The sequence below is a fragment of the Periplaneta americana genome, chromosome 13 (genome assembly GCF_040183065.1).
Source record: "Periplaneta americana isolate PAMFEO1 chromosome 13, P.americana_PAMFEO1_priV1, whole genome shotgun sequence".
NCBI classification, from domain to species: Eukaryota; Metazoa; Arthropoda; class Insecta; order Blattodea; family Blattidae; genus Periplaneta; species Periplaneta americana.
In genome coordinates this window covers 5,967,934-5,988,407 of record NC_091129.1, presented here as the reverse complement: position 1 = coordinate 5,988,407, position 20,474 = coordinate 5,967,934, and the positions used below count along the sequence as shown (strand labels likewise).

Sequence of the window (20,474 nt, the reverse complement as noted above, 5' to 3'; positions counted from 1 at the left end):
TAGATAGATAGATAGATAGATAGATAGATAGATAGATAGATAGATAGATAGATAGATAGATAGAGGTAGGTAGGTAGGTAGGTAGGTAGGTAGGTAGGTAGGTAGATAATCCCCATTTCAGTTTGCTTGAGAGGCTTTCCCCTCTACTCACACTCTCTACCGTCAGTGAAGAGGAAGGTGCTACAGTCCGTCGTAAAAACGTTCGACTAATTGACTTACAACACAAAGTGTCAAAATCTATATTTCGGAAGTCTATACCAAGAAGTCAATTCTATTTTTATTACTGTCTATTTCAATAATTTGCATATTAAAAATATTTAATGAGTTCAATATACGACAGTTACTTGTAACGTAAGAAGAAATAAATACTAAAACAGGCGTACAACTGACATATTAAATTTAAGTATTTCGATCTTAATAAGCATAGGTCTACTGAACCAGTAGTAATGCGTTTCTACGTTCAGCTACACAAATTATAGTACTATGCAGTGAATTTAAGTGGAATTATGAATAATAACATTATAATACAAAGCCTGTATTATGACATGCATTATAATAAAATTAGAACTAGAAATATTTTTATAGACTTTCATAATCTGTTTTGTGCGGAAATCAAGAATTAATTTAAATTAACATACCTCTTTACGTCTTATCTTATCACTATTATCACTATTATCTTCATCACCGTTCACCGCAGCTAATATTTTGTCTAAAGTTGGCAGTTCTTGACGAAAAAAGAATTGGTGAACTCTAGATCTTATTGCTGATTTTGTCAATTCGTCGTATTTTTCTTATTGGAACAGTTTTGCGAAATTTCACCGGACTCTTTAATTTATTGTCATTCATCTTCGCCTCTCTTCTGATGCGATAAACACTTGCTTTTCCCACTCCCGTCATCTCAGCCACCTTTTCTAAACTGTAAGTTGGATTTTCAGCACATAACGTTTGAAATAAATTCAACACACATCTCTGCTGACCACTTCGCATTGGTTTACCTTTTTTATGTTTTATAACACTGCTGGAAGCCATAATGTTCGTTAAATAATTTACAAACCACGATAAAATATGGTCCTAATCCTAAATAAAAAAAAAACTATGTACTTATATAAGAAATTAACACTATACTATGTACACTATTTCCTATACCGACATTCACAAAACATTACGTAGTAAACTGTAAGGACGAAACAAATCGCAAACCACTCAGGGCAAAAGATAAATGTTTTCTCCACCGCTAGTTGCTGCACTGCGACATACACACTGGGACAATCTGCACTGTGTCGCTCCCCAACATTCAAACCAACATTCGTTAATTTTATTAGTAGCCAGTTGAAAATATTATAACAATGACACTAAAATATACTGAAACAAGTCATTGTCAAACATCTGTATGGCTGCATTTTATATCCCCTAGTGTACTTTATTAAATATTTTATTTTGTTCTGTGTACAGCGTAGGGGGTGCAGGTATAAGAAGTAACAGCTACTGCTCGGTCGCAAACGGTATCTGGGGAATAGGGAGGGGGAAAAGAATGTCTTCGCGCCCTCTCAACTTGCAAGAAATGCCGTTTAGATAGATAGATAGATAGATAGATAGATAGATAGATAGATAGATAGATAGATAGATAGATAGATAGATAGATAGATAGATAGATAGATAGATAGATAGATAGATAGATACATAGATAGATAGATAGATGAATAAATGAAGAAATGAATAAAATCATTATCATCATTACTAATAAAATTTCCCGTAACTTCCATTACCATTTCAAATTATATACATAGTTTTGCCATCCCTACATAGCAACTATACTTGTGTACTGATCGAAATATTACGATGGATTGGACGTACCGTAGTCGTGCGGAAGATGCGGCTGTAGCTTGAGCCAGGCTTTGAGCTGCTGGACGGCTTCTTTGATGCGCTTCTCGTTGACCCCGGTGGAGGCTCTCACGTACTCCACCACCTCGTTGCTGGGAGGCGGAAGCGCCATACCGCTCTGCTAGATGTCCCAGATAGTCTCTGGAGAAACGAGCTCGAGGACAGCTGCGTCAGCCTCGGCGAAAGTTGCGCTGCGGTCACCGGAACCTGAGGAAGAAAGAAGAAATGCTTTTACTGCATACGAGTGAATCATTACCTCACAATACTGGCTAGAGTTTTTGCGCACCGACAACAGAATGCGTGACAAAGACAGCCACTTTCATTGCTAGAGATGTTAACTCACATCCTAGTGTCTACAAATAAATTCATAGTCTCTACCAAAGGGCAGCTCTTTCACTGCAAACCCAGCATTCTCCAGTATTTCCCATTTCTGCCTTCATCTTAATCTCCGCATTTGATCCATATATCTTAGCATGGGTAGACATAACGGCTCGGTTAGAAAAGCCAACGTACTATGGTAGGAACGATCATGATTTTAAAATCAAATGTAGGAAACAGAAAACGGATGTAGGTAAATTCTCATTTTTAAATAGAACTATAAATGATTGGGATGACCTACCTGCAGCGATCTTTGAGGGCTGTCCTTCCTTAAGGAGATTTAAGAATAAATTAAAAAGTTGTGTATAAAGTGCAAATTAAAATTAAGGTGACAATTAACATTTATTTTTTTAAGGTGACATGTATTTATTTAGCTTGACGAGTTACTCCCTTGGTTTGAATTGTAAATTATTTAAAAATAGCGTGTAAGAGGGCCTTAGACTAGAAATGTTTAGCTTAAATGTAGTTCTGTTTATAAGTATGCATAAGGGTGTAATTATTTGTCTTATTTGAACTGTTGTATCAGTGAAGCGAGGTGAGTCAGTGAAGTTATGGTTTTACAGTGCAGTGAATAGTTCCGATCAGTGATAATTTATAGCGTCAATGAAATGTGTTCTATAGCGTCAGTGAAACGTGTTATACAGTATAGTGTCAGTGAATTGCGTCATAGTGCCACTACAGTGAGTGAGATGAGAGTAAAGTGAAAGACTATTGAAACTTATGTAGGCCCTATACATATGTAGGTTGTATTGTAAAATTAGGTTATATTATGTTTTATTATTAATTGTAATTATTGTGTTAAATTGCATTGTGTATTCTTATTGTATTGTGTATATAATTGTATTGTGTATTGTATAATTGTATTGTATATTGTAATTTTATTGTGTATTGTTTATATTGTGTATACCACTGCCACCGGGTGCTTGCTCACTTGCAGTGTAAATAAATACATACAATATCGTCAATTATTTGATATCTTCTTCTGCCCCGAACTCTTCTCTCGTTCACCATTCCTCGTAGCACATCCTTCAGTAGACAGTTTCTTCTCAGCCAGTGACCCAGCCAATTCCTTTTCCTCTTCCTGATCAGTTTCAGCATCATTCTTTCTTCGCCCACTCATTCCAACACAGCTTCATTTCTTATTCTGTCTGTCCAGTTTATACTCTCCATTCTTCTCCATATCCACATTTAAAATACTTCTATTCACTTCGTCGTAATGTCCATGTTTCTGCCCATACAATGCTACACTCCACACAAAGCACTTCATCAGTATCTTCCTCAGTTCTTTTTCCAGATGTCCACAGACGATGCTCCTTTTTCTATTAAAAGCTTCCTTTGGCATTGCTATCCTCCTTTTGACTTCCTGGCAGCAGCTCATGTTACTGCTTGTAGTACACCCCAAGTATTTGAGGCTGCCCACTTGCTCTACTGCCTCATTTAGTATCGACAATTACTCATTAATAGCCAATATACATGATCATGAATTAGAAATAGTGAACAAATTAATATTCCATACTGTAGATTACATAAAACTAGTAAAACTTTTTCTGTTATGGGAATGAAATTATATACTAAGTTTCCCAGTCAATATTATAAGTCACCAACCAATAGTTTCAAAGCTAGATTTTATAATTAGCTTTTAATTAATCCTTTCTACTCTGTAGATGAGTTTAACATAAATTCATACGAAATTGTTTTTTAATAAATAAAATTATTTACATTTAGTTACAAATATTACATTAAGAGTGAAGTGTTTTCATTAATTTTTAGATTTTCAAAATCTTTTGTGTTTTCATTTAAATTAAACGTTACTGTTTTCAATTAGGCTATATGTGTATTTTCAATTGTATTTTTTTCCTTCCGTATTGTGACGAAGCCTATCACTGTATGTTTAATTGCTTAATAAAATTGAATTGAATTCGCAAGTTTATCTTTTTATTTTTATTATGATAACCAACATCTTCGAAGTATATGATTATGTATCGTGAAGAGAATATTGTACGAAATGGAAATATAAAAATTGGAAATGTATCCTTTGAAGAGGTGGAAAAATTCAAATACCTGGGAGCAACAGTAACAAATATAAATGATACTCGGGAGGAAATTAATCACAGTATAAATATGGGAAATGCGTGTTATTATTCGGTTGAGAAGCTTTTATCATCCAGTCTGCTGTCAAAAAATCTGAAAGTTAGAATTTATAAAACAGTTACATTACCAGTTGTTCTGTATAGTTGTGAAACTTGGAATCTCACTTTGAGAGAGGAACATAGGTTAAGGGTGTTTGAGAATAAGGTACTTAGGAAAATATTTGGGGCTAAGAGGGATGAAGTTACAGGAGAATGGAGAAAGTTACACAACGCAGAACTGCACGCATTGTATTCTTCACCTGACATAATTAGGAACATTAAATCCATTCGTTTGAGATGGGGAGGGCATGTAGCACGTATGGGCGAATCCAGAAATGCAAATAGAGTGTGAGTTGGGAGGCCTGAGGGAAAAAGACCTTTGGGGAGGCCGAGACGTAGATGGGAAGATAATATAAAAATGGATTTGAGGGATGTGAGATATAATGATAGAGACTGGATTAATCTTGCTCAGGATAGGGACCAATGGCGGGCTTATGTGAGGGCGGCAATGAACCTCCGGGTTCCTTAAAAGCCAGTAAGTATGTAACCATCATCTTCGTCTTGTTTGCATTTATCTTCATCCCATACTACTCACGACTGTTATTTAGCGCCATTAGCTCTTCTCCTAACAACGCCATATCATAAGTAAATCTTACGCTCTTTATTCTTGTTCCTTCTACTATCATGTTTTCCATGTTCTACAGGGACATCATTTTATTTTTACTTCAATTTTTATTGTACCTGAGTTTTTTAATGTACTTCACTCCCACCCCTTCTATTAATGAATTTCAACCGTCCTCCACACAGATCCAAGACCGCATATACAGTCATAGTAGCCTTACGGTCATAGTAAACAGTACGTTCTAAAAATAAGTTCGCGTTTTCCAGTGACGAAACAGCTTTCAATATTGAATCATTTTCGCACAGGTACTGTCGTCCATTTGCCTACGTCGTATCGGGGTTTCCCTCACCAGCTTTTATTCTCCAGCTAGTGGCTGGGCTGTCTTAGCTCTATTCTGAGAATATTAATTTCTGTTAAGAATTGGACGTCTACGTAATATCATACCACTGTTTAAAATAACTTAAATGAAAGGGCCTCGTTAAGTAATTAATTGTCACGTGATTTCCTCCTTTTCTACGACCCTACGACATAACGACTTGGACGGACAATAGATAGTATGTCTGAGTAATTTTATGTTTTCGGATCGGGCAGAAGTGAAGATTGAATTTACAGTACGTAAGGTACTCTTTTATAGAGTAGGTACAGAATTATTTCAACATGAGTTACTAGTACGAAGGACGAATCTGGTAATTGGGATTAGGTACAATAGTCTATATAATGCGATAATATGCACATTAGAACTGAAGCCTGTATCGAAATGAACGGCCACCATTTTCAAAAATGTGTTTAAATATCCATATTATGATTATTTTTCAATTTAACTTCATTCTCTATATTGTACGCTAATGTGTTGGATAGCTCGGTTCGTGAGTAAAAACACTCATTGTTAATACTGTACTGTATTTGGATTAAACAAAAACCTAATGAAAATGATCAAACTCAAAAGTGCAATATTTCCTAGTTTACGTAAATGGATGAACTAATTTTCTTCCCTCCTATACCTAGTAAAGTGGTTTGTTTGTATATTACGCCAGTATCATCGAACTCCAGTTGTGGAAGGGGGTAGCAAACGGCGCTGATCCAGAGGTATAGGCAAATTAATATTAAAAATGTTAGTAAAAATAAAATGATGTCCCTGTATATAGATGTTTGTTTGTGTGTTTTTACGATATAGAGCCCATCCTCAGGCCTATTAGGCCTACTTGCGGTTGCTACATCATTTCCTTCATCTGTTGGTATTAGAGGAACAGCTTTGATTACTGGTAAGACATTAGGATTGTACTGAATTATTTTTTTTAATCCCTGTTATTTCCGTATAACAAATATGAGTCATTAATATTGTTTGGTTTCTCCCGCAACTCAAAGAAGCACAAATTTGTGCTCTCCATTAAATCATTTGTGGAATACTGTCAAAATTACTTGTTTGTCCTTATTTTATAATTAATTATCTGAACATACTTTTTGCATTACCTGGATTTTTTTGTTATATAATAGGCGTAAGAATGATAGCGGAAGTCTCAACTTCCGCAAAGAAATCGACTTCACGACCAACTGGATCAGATGCTTCTATTCAGATTAGAGTGGCGTAGGAAACCAGTTCAATAAAACGGAACCCAGAAACAAGTAACGTTTTTGTGATCACTCTTTACAATTGGCTAATGTAGTACACACGGGTACACTCTTAGTAGCTGCAGTGGGGCACTTATATATAGCCTTAGCAGAAGAGGACACATTGTTGACTGTTTTGCTGGACAAAGCGAATTAATGACAAATTATCTTCAAACCCTTTCAATAAAGATTAGAACTCGTGCTCAGGGACGCATTCCTTAATTGAAATTAAGAAGTATATAATAAAATTTGTCTTATGCCTACTGTGCAATTAAAATATATAAATTTAATTTTAAAAGTTTTCAATTTTTATAAAATCCATGCATAACTTTTTAAATTTAATACTAGAATTATTAAAATTGTCAAGATTAGGATATTTAAAAACACAAAATTACTTAGTCATACGTTAAAAAGTGTTAAATTTTTAAAAAAGGTATATACCTTCGACAGACTACCTTTTATTAAATTTTTTAACACTTTTTAACGTATGACTAAATAATTGTATGTTTAAAAAAGAAACAAAGTGTTAACGTGAACTTTAATCAATGAAGGATATTTAAATATAAATTTGTTATATGTTCTTGGGCCTAAATTACTACTTTGATTAAATACTGTAACAGTGTTGCATTTTGATTCAAATAATCTTAAAGAATTCATACCTTTCGTTTCATAATTATGAGAATACAATACAAAATTATTTCCAATTTTATGTATGAATTTTATTAATACAATATAATAAATTTGTCTTATATTAAGTAGATTAAAGTCTACAAACAGTTTTTCAGATGGAAATTCAATTGGTTTATGAAGACTTATTTTAATTATTTTCTTCTGTAGTAAATAAAGTGTATTAAAATTGGTTTTAAATACGTAAGCTAACCCATCCTATAATTCCATACATAATTACCGATTGAAATAAAGTTAAGTGGCCTATTTTGTGAGTAATTAACTTATTGACTAGTAATTCCTCAATAAAACAAAATAATATATTATTTTATGTAATTTAGCACAAAGGTAATTAATGTGTTGGTTCCATTTTAAGTGACTGTCGAAAATTATGCCTAAATATTTAACTTCTGAGGACTCATTAGTAATCGGACATTTACACTGTATAAGGCAACAATCAAAGTTATGTAATTTAATAACTTAGGAAATGTAGGAGGTTCGTTACATTTTTCAGATAATGACAATGGAAAAATTATGGTTTTATTTTCGTTGATAGAAAGATAATTTATGACAAAGACCATTATTTGAATTATATAATTATCTCATACCAGGTTTTTCCACCAAAAAGTAAAACTGTATTATATACATGAGAGTAATGAACTTCGTTGTATTGTTGTAAGTCATTTTTTAATAAGACATTAATATATATATACTTACTTACAAATGACATTTAAGCAACCCGAACGTTCATTGCCGCCCTCACATAAGCCCGCCATCGGTCCCTATCCTGTGCAAGATTAATCCAGTCTTTATCATCATACCCCACTCCCTCAAATCCATTTTAATATTATCCTCCCATCTACGTCTCGGCCTCCCCAAAGGTCTTTTTTCCTCCGGTCTCCCAACTAATACTCTATATGCATTTCTGGATTCGCCCATACGCGCTACATGCCCTGCCCATCTCAAAAGTCTGGATTTTAAGTTCCTAATTATGTCAGATGAAGAATACAATGCGTGCAGTTCTGTGTTGTGTAATTTTCTCCATTCTCCTGTAACTTCATTCCTCTTAGCCCCAAATATTTTCCTAAGCACCTTATTGTCAAACACCCTTAACCTATGTTCATCTCTCAGAGTGAGAGTCCAAGTTTCACAACCATACAGAACAACCGGTAATATAACTGTTTGATAAATTCTAACTTTCAGATTTTTGGACAGCAGACTGAATGATAAGAGCTTCTCAACCAAATAATAACACGCATTTCCCATATTTATTCTGCGTTTAATTTCCTCCCGACTGTCAGTCATATTTGTTACTGTTGCTCCAAGATATTTGAATTTTTCCACCTCTTCGAAGGATAAATCTCCAATTTTTATATTTCCATTTCGTACAATATTCTGGTCACGAGAAATAATCATATACTTTATCTTTTCGGGATTTACCTCCAAACCGATCGCTTTACTTCCTTCAAGTAAAATTTCCGTGTTTTACCTAATCGTTTTTGGATTTTCTCCTAACATATTCACGTCATCCGCATAGACAAGAAGCTGATGTAACCCGTTCAATTCCAAACCCTGTCTGTTATCCTGAACTTTCCTAATGGCATATTCTACAGCGAAGTTAAAAAGTAAAGGTGATAGTGCATCTCCTTGCTTTAGCCCGCAGTGAATTGGAAAAGGATCAGATAGAAACTGACCTATGCGAACTCTGCTGTATGTTTCACTGAGACACATTTTAATTAATCGAACTAATTTCTTGGGAATAACAAATTCAATAAGAATGTCATATAATACTTCCCTCTTAACCGAGTCATATGCATTTTTGAAATCTATGAATAACTGATGTACTGTACCCTTATACTCCCATTTTTTGTCCATTATCTGTCGAATACAAAAAAATCTGATGAATAGTCGATCTATTACGCCGAAAACCGCACTGATGATCCCCAATAATTTCATCTACGTACGGAGTTAATCATTAATATATATTAAAAGTAAAATAAAAAAAAGGCATGAAAGTTTCTTAAACAGTGTTCTTGAGGTCGAAGATCAGTGAGAGATTAGGTTTTGTTTGTTCAAGTTTTTGATATGCCTTGCATATACGCTTTTTGATTGATTGATAAATCTTAGGTACATAGATTTGACCTGGACCATTCGGTATGTAGATCTCCAATATTAACGTCTCGTATTTTTTCTCCTGATGTAACTACGTTGTCATGTTGACGCTATTCATATGTTTTCTCTCGTGACTGTGTCGAGTAGACGTTATTCATGTGTTTTTCCCAGTAGAGCAGGGACGGTGTCGTGTTGACGTTGTTCATATGTTTTTCCTAGTAGAGTAGAGGGCACTGATGTGACTTTATTCGTGTTGTTTTCATAATGGCACGCAAGGGGCGCTGAACTCAGTCATAAATGTTTACTCTCCTAGTGCTGTTGTAGTAGTAAGAACTGTGTACTTCATTGCTTTCCTGTTTTAATGGATTTCATCTTAAAGTTAAAACTGTGGCGAAGAATGTGTTGTGATTATGAGTAAATACAAATATAGAGAGCAGCATAAAATGGGGATAGAAGTTATATTTTGGAGCCGTGCAGAAAAACTGGTCCAAAATTGCAAACTACCTGTAATACAAAAGTGAGTAAAATAATGCAATTAGGAGATAATTACAATCATGAAAACAAAAGTGTTGGTGAAACTGAGATACATATTGTCCGGTATAGTTTTATGCCATAAACATATGAAGCACTAATTTTAGAAGAGAGTAAAATAATACGACCAGAATTTTGTTGGTCGGTGATACCATGCGGAATCATTGTTACTATTAAATTGTCGTTTTGTTACTGTATGTAGGAAATAAATGCATAAGACCTATTCTCTCATGTTCCTCAAGTGAGGTCTTAAAATAGTTTACATAAACTTATTATAACAAATCGGAACGAGAAATTCTCGACCTCGAAAATAACTTAGCATTTAAAAATTTTGAAGCCAATTATTTGTAGTTTTTGTGTAGTGGTGTGTCTTGTGTTAGTGAATGAAGAATTTTACAGGTTTACGAAGTACTTTTATCAGACCTGCATTCAGCTGTTTGTGGTATGTTCGAGAAGCATTTTTTTTATATTATCGAAACAGCATCTGATTATAATGTTATGTATTCTCTAGGGTGAATGTCACTTATGTCCCGCCCACTATAGGAGACATAGGCCAGTTTTACATTAATCCTAAACATTTAGTATAACTTGTTGCTTGTGTAGGCAGTCTTATACATTAGATTTGCGAAAATTGGTTTATAGCGCAACATTGGCAGTGATAAAAGTGTGAAATATTCGGGTGAAACGAGCGTTGAGTGACTTCCGCCGATTTTGGAATAGACACCGACGCATTTGAACTGCCAACATAGAAAACAAAAATCACACTCAATCGCTTTCACCTTCATCTTGACGGGATAAAAAATCCTAACCAAAACTAACCTAACTTAACCTAACCTAACCTAACCTAAGTGCGTCGGTGTCTATTCCAAAATCGGCGGAAGTCGCTCAAAGCTCGTTTAACAACTATTCGTTCAATGGGCGGTGGATACTCTACATTGACCCACGAAACAATAGGTTGGCTTAACCTATAGTCCCCTCGCTCTAATTTCCGGCAGCCAATACGTTGCAGGTCGGCTACATTTAAACGTGTGCGTCGTGTGTTTCGCTTATGAAGACGTTATTCATTTCTTAAGGCTTGATAAATACTTAATATAATCGCCCGCCATTTTCGCTCTTTCGTTGGCGTTCGCAGAAAGCACACGAGGACGTTATTTCCCGCTCAATTACGAGGCGCATCCAAGAAGTAAGTTTCCCTATTAAAAAAAAAAGAACACATACTATCAGGAAAACATTTATTGGCAACAGGTACAGAAATGTTTCAGCTATTTTTTCAACATACCCAACATGAGAATTGAGACACTTGTCGTATCGCAGAATCAACTTTTGTACCCCTCTGTCGTAGAACTGTGCCGCCTGTGAATGGAACCAGCGTGTGACAGACGTCTTCAGCTCTTCGTCGTTGCCAAAACGCTCACCAGAAAGAGAGAGAGAGAGGGGGGGAAAGGGAGAGGGAGATGGAGATGGAAATGGAGAGGGAGAGAGTGTGTGTGTTCGGCCCATAGACCTAAGAGAGCTGTCGATGATTTTAAATTGGCGCAATGCTTTGTGCATTAAAGAACTTTATCACCGACCGAACCTCGCAGGCGGCGGGAGAAGGAATAAGAGCTTCCATTTTGGACCGCTGCTGCCACGCTACTGGCACCAGGCGGGACCTGTCCGGCTGGCATATGATTGTTACGTCATAGATCTGTTACGCATGCGCAATTGACACGGCTAATTATGTTTACTTTCAAGGGGAAAAAATCGGGAAACTTACTTTCTGGATGCTCCTCGTATTTGTTGAATTACAGTGCGTTTGATTTATTATCATAGGAGCTACGACATGATAATGTTTAACGGTGTGGCAAATAGATTCCTCGTATGGTAGCTGCGTACCGAAAGAACAAAAATGGCGAACGATACTACCTACCTAGACTTTATAGAGCCTTCACTTCCTAAGACGTAAGCAAAGAGGAGGAGTCACGCCGGGAATAACAGCATCGCGACTATAGATAAGAAAATAAATTTACATTCACTTCTCCTTCTCTTCGAAATCTTGAACTCTTCTATTCCTTCGTACCTGTCGTCTCGCTTCACTTACCTTTCTTCCCACCACAATCTGAACACACGCTCTCGCCATGAAACAATACTAACAATACCATCCCATCGCACCTCCTCATACTCATCCTCTTTCACAATAGCCCTGCCAAGACTCTGGAATTCGCTACCTGCTAGCATCAGGGACTGTCGAAATAAAAATTCAATTCAAACGAAAACTTACTAGGCACTTGGTCAGTAATTGAGACTCGTTCAGACATGGTTTCTTGTAAATAGTTCTCTTAATCTATCACAAAATATTTCAATATCCGGTAATTTCATCAATATAAAATTTTGTTATTCTAGGTTCAATTTGTAATTCAGTAAATACAAAAATATTCTTTGTTCTTAACTTCTATGATAAAATGACTAGCTTTCATTAACCAGGTAATCTTGTCGTACTTTAATTTTTATTGTGATTGTAATTGTAAATTTAAGGGGAGTTGGTCATTATCGCATGCAAAATAATGGTAAAAATAGCCTATCTTCTAGCAGTCATAAATATAATAGTCTACTATTTATCAGTGGTCTTTCATTTTTGTTAGCTATGTGTGTATACATATTAAGCTTTAAAAATGAAAAAGAATGGTGACTCTAGAATAAATCTGTATCCTTAAATTAATTTTTTTAATTAAGCACAATTTTTTTATAAATTCACTACATGTCTGTGATTAGGTACACTCTATTCAATTATTATAACACATACTGAATTGAAAATTTGACCACTTACTGCTAATAGATACTAAAACATACCCTACTAAAATTATTCATATATCTGTAATATTATGGGCATAGGGCTTCTAGTAATCATCACCGTCAATAAATTTAAAAAAAATTGAAGATTAGTATAAGCCCTATGCCCAAAATATTACAGATATTTTAATAATTTTAGTAGGGTATGTTTTAGTATCTGTTAGCAGTAAGTGGCCAAAATTTTAATTCAATGTGTGCTATGATAAGTGAATAGAGTGTACCTAATCACAGGTATGTAGTGAATTTATATAAAGCATATATTTAAATTCAAAAATTAATTTAAGGGTAAGATTTACACTAGATTAACCATTCTTTTTTCATTTTAAAGTTTAATGTGTATACATATATCTTTAAAAAAATGAAATAGCTGTGATAAATAGTATTACATTTATAACTGCTTGAAGATAGGCTATTTTTACCATTACTTTGCATGCGATTATGTCCAATTCCCCTTAATATTAATTGTAATTTTATTCTTCATATTATAGTTCTAATCCCCTGGTAGAGGGGCAGAAAAGGCCTGAAGGCGTTATCTCTACCAGGTTAAATAAATAAATACTAAATACTAATACTAACACGAGAGTAGGCCTAAGTATTGTTTACACATGGTTTTTGGAGTCTGCAATTTCCTAGTCGTATACGTCTTTTCAAGGCAGTCTTCAAAATGGGGATTCCAAGATTATAAGCGAAATATTCGCACATATCATCAGACAAAAGTCATAATAAAAATTGGACTGTTATGAAATCGAATCACTAAACAATTTCAGATGTTGCATGTGTCTTTTATAGTCAGTATATTTTTGTAAATCATGATGTTGTTAACTTTTATGTCTAACTTACACAGTTTATACCATAATATATATTTTCTTCCTTGACTGAAAAGTAGTCATCTCCGAAGTGTTTTACAGCCATAGGCAAAGTTACAGATTTTACTGGCTGTATTTTAATATATGTTCACAGCACCTTCACTAGATCACAGGTGAATTCCTGCCGAAAGGTTCACTTTTCAAACAGAATCAAGCATGCTGTGTCGAGACAAGCTTTTAGAATGCGGTAAACAATACAAAACCCGCACCCATTTAACTTCGATTGAACAGAGCTGCCCTTCACGCGATGTCTTTCATTTAGTCCAGGCATGTCAGAAATCAGACACTGAAAGTGCAGTGTATGTGCGCGGAACGCCGATCTGTGCAGATTGCATCATTCACGTGTTGCTCTTACCAGTTCTTAGCGGGAGGGATGTACAAGAATCTATTCTGCCCTTCTAGTGTTCAATTAAATTGACATTTGGACATTATAATAGTACATTATGCAACGAGCTTATAATGATAGTAATTAAGAAGCGAGTATGGATGTTTATGAAAAGAGCGCAAGCGAGTTTCATAATTTTCATACGAGCTTCTTAATTACCATTATAAGCGTGTTTCATATGACTTTTTATGCTCGACCATATTTCTAACTTGAAATTATTCAGATGTATACATTTTTATTTGTATCTGACAAGATCGGAAGTGACCTTGTTCTAGGTTGTGAATTGTGAGATGTGCGCAGACGCGAAAGATTTGATTTTTTTCCGAGGAACAATAATGTCATTGACCTTGATGTAATCCCGTTAAACTTGATATAACCTTGATTATTGAATTCGACATTGAAAAACGAGATGACAAATTGAATTTATTTGAATATTATTTACAATTAACGCTAATTATTATAGTAACAGAACATAACCTTCTGCGACAGTATTGGATTTCCAGCCTCCGTGACTTTTCGCTAATTCCCTTTCGATCGCATATCGGAGAATAATCGATACTTGCGGTTTTATAACGGTACAAAGCTGACCTGTCATTGGCTGAACACCTGTAAGCTGAGTTTGTCATTGGCTGAACACCTGTACTTTAATGAGTAGGTGTACTTTAATGACATGCATTAAAGGACTGCTACCAGGTGTACAATTACTATATTTCGGCATGGTCGAGCATAAAAATACTTAGCAGAAGGAAAAAACGCAATTATTGTCAGTGTCTATATTTGACAATAATTGTAACATAAGAAACAATAGACTTACTCAGTTACAATTCACAATGCAGTCGTTTGTAAAGAATCATTTATTTACATGATTTGTATACAGTATTTGAAGAAAATATAAATATTGCAGTAATTTCGAAACAACAAAAAACAAACACAGTATTTCATTTTACGTAGTAGGTACCGATTATTTCAAAGTAATACTCTTTCATTGTTCCTCAAGCATTATTGGGACCACTGGTGCACAAATGTTAAAGAAAATATTTTACTCCCAATTACATGCAATAGGACATTGTGAGTCTTTTACACTGGAATCATTTCCTTGCTGTATATTAATATAAATTCACATTATTAATAAATTGGATAAATTAAGCTTTTATATATAGTTAATTTGGAAAACGTTGAGAGCAAGAATCAACAAGTTGGGAGCGATTTGAACCACTATGCGTGGATTCGATTCCCGGCTGGACTGATTAGCTGATTGGGTTCTTTCCGACATTTTCCTCAACCGTAAAGCGTACGTCAGTTACTAATCCATTGCGAATCATGGGTCTCATCTCGCTATTTCGCTATCACCAATCCCATAGACGCTAAATAACAGAGTTGTTAATACAGCGTCGTTAAATAATAAACTAAAAAAACATTATTTTATTGCAGATTTTCAAGTGAGTTTCGCAATTATTTCGAACAGCAAATCACATAGAATGAATTTAAATGATCCAACGCGTAATTTTAGATAACTTACCTGTGCTTATGGTCTCCGACCAATGGTCCCATCTTTTGTTGGGTAACTGTACAATAAAAGTGTAATCCTAACTTGTAATGTTCTAGTGTTACACCTCTGCTGAGCAGGACATCATTTGTTCACTTTACACACTTAAACGTCGAAGAATTGGAATGGCTACAAGCAATTAAAAGTTACGAAACTTCTTAATAGTACGTTTATAAGAAGTATAATCCTACCTTGTAATCTTCCGGTATAACACCTCTGCTAAGCAGAATAATATTTCTTCACCTTTCTCACCGAAACGTCGAAGAATTGGAATGGCAACAAGCAATTAAATGTTACGAAATTTCTTCGTAATACGTTTATAGGAAGTATAATCCTACCTTGTAATCTTCCGGTATAAGACCTCTACAAAGCAGAACAGTATTTGTTAACTTTTCTAACCGAAACGTCAAAGAATTGATTTGCCAACACACAATAATTAAAGTTACGAAACTTTCTTCATAGTACGTTTATAAGAAATGTAAGCCTACCTTGTAATTTTCCGTATAAAACCTTTGCGAAGCTGAACAGGATTTGTTCACTTTTTCTCACCGGAACGTCGAAAATTGAAATGCCAACATACAATAATTAAAGTTACGAAACGTTCTTCATAGTACGTTTATAAGAAGTACAACCCTACCCTGTAATTTTCCGTATAACACCTTTGCGAAACTGAACAGGATTTGTTCACTTTTCCTCACCGGAACGTCGAAAATTGAAATGCCAACATACACAAATTAATGTTACGAAACTTTCTTCATAGTACGTTTATAAGAAGTGTAATCCTACCTTGTAATCTTCCGGTATAACACCTTTGCGAAACTGAACAGGATTTGTTCACTTTTCCTCACCGGAACGTCGAAAATTGAAATGCCAACATACAAAAATTAATGTTACGAAACTTTCTTCATAGTACGTTTATAAGAAGTATAATCCTACCTTGTGATCTTCCCGTATAACACCTTTGCGAAGATGAACAGGATTTGTTCACTTTTCCTCACCGGAACGTCGAAAATTGAAATGCCAACATACAAAAATTAATGTTACGAAACTTTCTTCATACTACGTTTATAAGAAGTGTAATCCTACCTTGTAATCTTCCGGTATAACACCTTTGCGAAACTGAACAGGATTTGTTCACTTTTCCTCACCGGAACGTCGAAAATTGAAATGCCAACATACAATAATTAAAGTTACGAAACTTTCTTCATAGTACGTTTATAACAAGTGTAATCCTACCTTGTAATCTTCCGGTATAACACCTTTGCGAAACTGAACAGGATTTGTTCACTTTTCCTCACCGGAACGTCGAAAATTGAAATGCCAACATACAATAATTAAAGTTACGAAACTTTCTTCATAGTACGTTTATAAGAAGTGTAATCCTACCTTGTAATCTTCCGGTATAAGACCTCTACGAAGCAGACGAGTTCCAATTGTTGAATTTCACACCGGTAGACAGGATACAACACTACAGCCACCAACTCCGGCTCACTCTCGCATATATGGAAGATAACTCGCTGTGTCACTCCAGGCTCCGGTTTATACACAGACTCGCTGAAAGTCCGCCTTCGGAAGAGGAAGTAGAGCTCCTCGCCTCGGGGACAATGCTCTCTCGGACACGTAATATAGAAAGTGCAGCAATGTTTACAGCTGTAATTGAATAACAGGCAGGCTATATGGCAGAGAGTTACTAAACGTTTGGGAAGATGCGGTCGTACTCTTTGGTCGTATGGTTAGCATGTTTACATTTACATGAAAGAGTGATGTATTCAGTCCAGGCGTAGATGATAGATTTCTGAGGACTATCAATCTTTAATACTGGTTCCTTTAAATGAAATTAAACCTCAACATCATCGTCGTCACCTCCAGCAGAAACAGTGGCAGTCAATCTTTTCATTCTCAATGGGAGAGGATGGTATTTTTTAAATCTTTTTTCCTATTTGTTGTAAATTATTAATTTTTTGTATGTAGAGAGCTCATAGCTGTGGTAACTCAACCAAATAAAAATATTTTGAAAAAAAAAATTATTTGGGGGCCCAAATTTGAATAAAATATACCCAATGCAGGATTGTACTAAAACCGATATATCTGAACCATTTTTAAAGATAGATTCAAACAGTTTTTGCAATTTATTTGAAAAAGTATGTTCTACAAGCAGTCTGTAACAGAATTTTGATATTAATCCCTACGTTTGTAAAATAAACAATTAAAATTTAGTAACAATTTTCTGATTTCCTTTCTTACAAACAAACGGACGTATTTTTAAAATGAAATCAATTAACAAAATTCTGTTACAGAGAAACTTTTCCTATTAGTCTAAAGAATGTGTGTTCTAAATTTCATGCACGTAACTTCAATAGTTCAGAAATTATATCCATTTTGTCTGGCAATGTAGCAAACAAAAATGAAGTTACTGGAAACCGATAAAAGCGGGCGTGTGATTTAAAAATCCATAGCGCAGGAAGTTTAAAAATGACGTCTCAACATCTGATAAGGGCATAAATACCCACAAAATGTTATGCAATGCATTCCACACATATCAAAGAGTATTTTAAAGAAAAAAACAATTTTTGAAAATTTAATTTACCGGAAACAACAATAAAAGTGGGCGAGTGATTTAAAAATCCATAATGCAGGAAGTTTAAAAATGGCGATCCACACATATGAAAGGGTATTTTGAAGAAAAAAAACAATTTTTGAAAATTTAATTTACCGGAAACAACAATAAAAGTGGGCGAGTGATTTAAAAATCCATAATGCAGGAAGTTTAAAAATGGCGATCCACACATATCACAGAGTATTTTAAAGAATATATATATATATATATATTTTAATTTAGTCATTTTTCATCAAAAATACCATTCTCTCCCCTTAAGTTCAATCGTCAACTCGAAATCCGAACAACAATGGCTACCATTTTATACTTTCTTGAAGTTACTCCCTCACATTCATTCTTAGTGTTCAGCCCAAGGGCAGGTCTCTCATTGCAAACCCAGCTTTCCCATCTTTCCCATTGTTTTACTTGGTTATGTAACGACGCTATATCAACTACTAAGTTATTCAGCGAGGATAGGTTTGGTGTCCACACATGTGGAGTAACGGTTAGCGCGTCTGGCCGCGAAACCAGGTGGCCAGGGTTCGAATCCCGGTCGGGGCAAGTTACCTGGTTGAGGTTTTTTCTGGGGTTTTCCCTCAACCCAATATGAGCAAATGCTGGGTAACTTTCGGTGCTGGACCCCGGACTCATTTCACCGGCATTCTCACCTTCATTTCATTCAGACGCTAAATAACCTGAGACGTTGATATAGCGTCGTAAAATAACCCAATAAAATAAAAATAGGTTTGGTGATAGCGAGATGTTATTTTGCGACATGAGGTCGAGGATTGGCTTTACGGTTGGGGAAAGCCTCGGGGAAAAAACCCAACCACATAATCAGCTCAAGCTGGGATCGAACCTGCTTCCGAGCGCAACTACGGATCGGCAGGTAAGCGGCTTATCTGATTGAGCTACATCGGTAGATCTCTTTCCTATTTTCTGCCTTCCTCTGAGTCTCTGCATATGATCCATATATCTTAATGTCGTTTATCGTCCGACATCATCTTCTACTCCGAAATCTTCCGCGTTCACCATTCCTTCCAGTGAATCCTTCAGTAAGCAGTTTCTTCTCAACCACTTACCCACCAACTCCTTTTTCTCTTTCTGATCAGTTTCATCATTATTTTTTCTGCACCCAATCTTTCCAACACTCCCTTGTATCTTATTCCAACTGTCCATTTCATACTTTCCATGAACATGACGAAGACCATGGTCATAGGAAAAAAGTAATGAAGATAAACTTGGATATTCTAAATGAGGCAGTAGAGCAAATGGACAGCTTCAAATACTTGGGATGTACTGTAAACAGTAACATGAGCTGCTGCCAGGAAGTCAAAAGGAGGATAGCAATGGCAAAGGAAGCTTTAATAGAAAAAGGACCATCTTCTGCGGACCTATGAAATAATAACTAAGGAAGAGACTAGTGAAGCGCTTTGTGTGGAGTGTAGCATTGTATGGGGCAGAAACATGGATATTACGACGAAGTGAAGAGAAGCGAATAGAAGCATTTGAAATGTGGATATGGAGGAGAATGGAGCGTGTGAAATGGACAGACAGAATAAGAAACGAAGCTGTGTTGAAAAGAGTGTGCGAAGAAAGAATGATGTTGAAACTGGTAAGAAAGAGGAAAAGGAATTGGCTAGGTCACTGGTTGAGAAGAAACTGCCTACTAAAGGATGCACTGGAAGGAATGGTGAACGGGAGAAGAGTTCGGGGCAGAAGAAGATATCAGATGATATAAGATCCATATATCTTAATTTCGTCTGAGGAAACAAAGAGGAAGGCAGAAAATAGCAAAGACTGGAAAATGCTGGGTTAGCAGTGAAAGACCTTTCCTTGGGCAGAACACCATGAATGAATGAATGAATGGTCTAAACTGTTAAAAAAAAACGAAATTCATTATTCATGTATTACAGTTTCAAGTCACTATCTAATTGCCTTAAAGCTTTCAAGAGCCAAGAAAGAATTTCATCAAAACAGGATTAATAACATTTGTGGCTACTCATACCTTCTACTCAACTGAATTGTTTATGCTTCTAAATTTAAATAATTTACTCGCTAGGTATTGTATAGCCTATTTTTGTATAACTTTTGACTTGTTCACATCTAAAATTTACAATACTCATGTAAGATCTATGGAATACAATGAATGAAATGGACGAAACATATTGTAGAAATTTTATTGTTCTAAAAAGTTGTAATATTGTCCAATAAGTAATATTTTAAAGTGTAATCATTACCCCAATCATATAATATCATGAGTAGGCCCAATAGCATAGTGTATGATAAAAAATAGTCAATAATAATTTAAAATCAAACTTTGTA

At 35.3% G+C, this 20,474-nt stretch overlaps 1 protein-coding gene across 3 annotated transcripts in view; it reads right to left on the bottom strand.

Moving 5' to 3' along the window:
• Positions 1–20,474, bottom strand: part of LOC138711707 (retinol-binding protein pinta-like) — a 72,979-nt gene that overhangs the window by 36,151 nt on the left and 16,354 nt on the right. Inside the window, exons 2-3 of one of the 3 annotated variants that reach the window (XM_069842855.1) lie at positions 16,940–17,203; positions 1,855–2,088 (exon numbers count right to left, since the gene is read on the bottom strand). In XM_069842855.1, the coding sequence (XP_069698956.1) occupies positions 1,855–1,993 (139 nt within the window). In that variant the 5' untranslated portion in view covers positions 1,994–2,088; positions 16,940–17,203. Of the gene's footprint in view, positions 1–1,854; positions 2,089–15,744; positions 15,764–16,939; positions 17,204–20,474 lie in introns of those variants that run through there. The other 2 variants (XM_069842857.1, XM_069842856.1) reach the window with 2 other exon arrangements.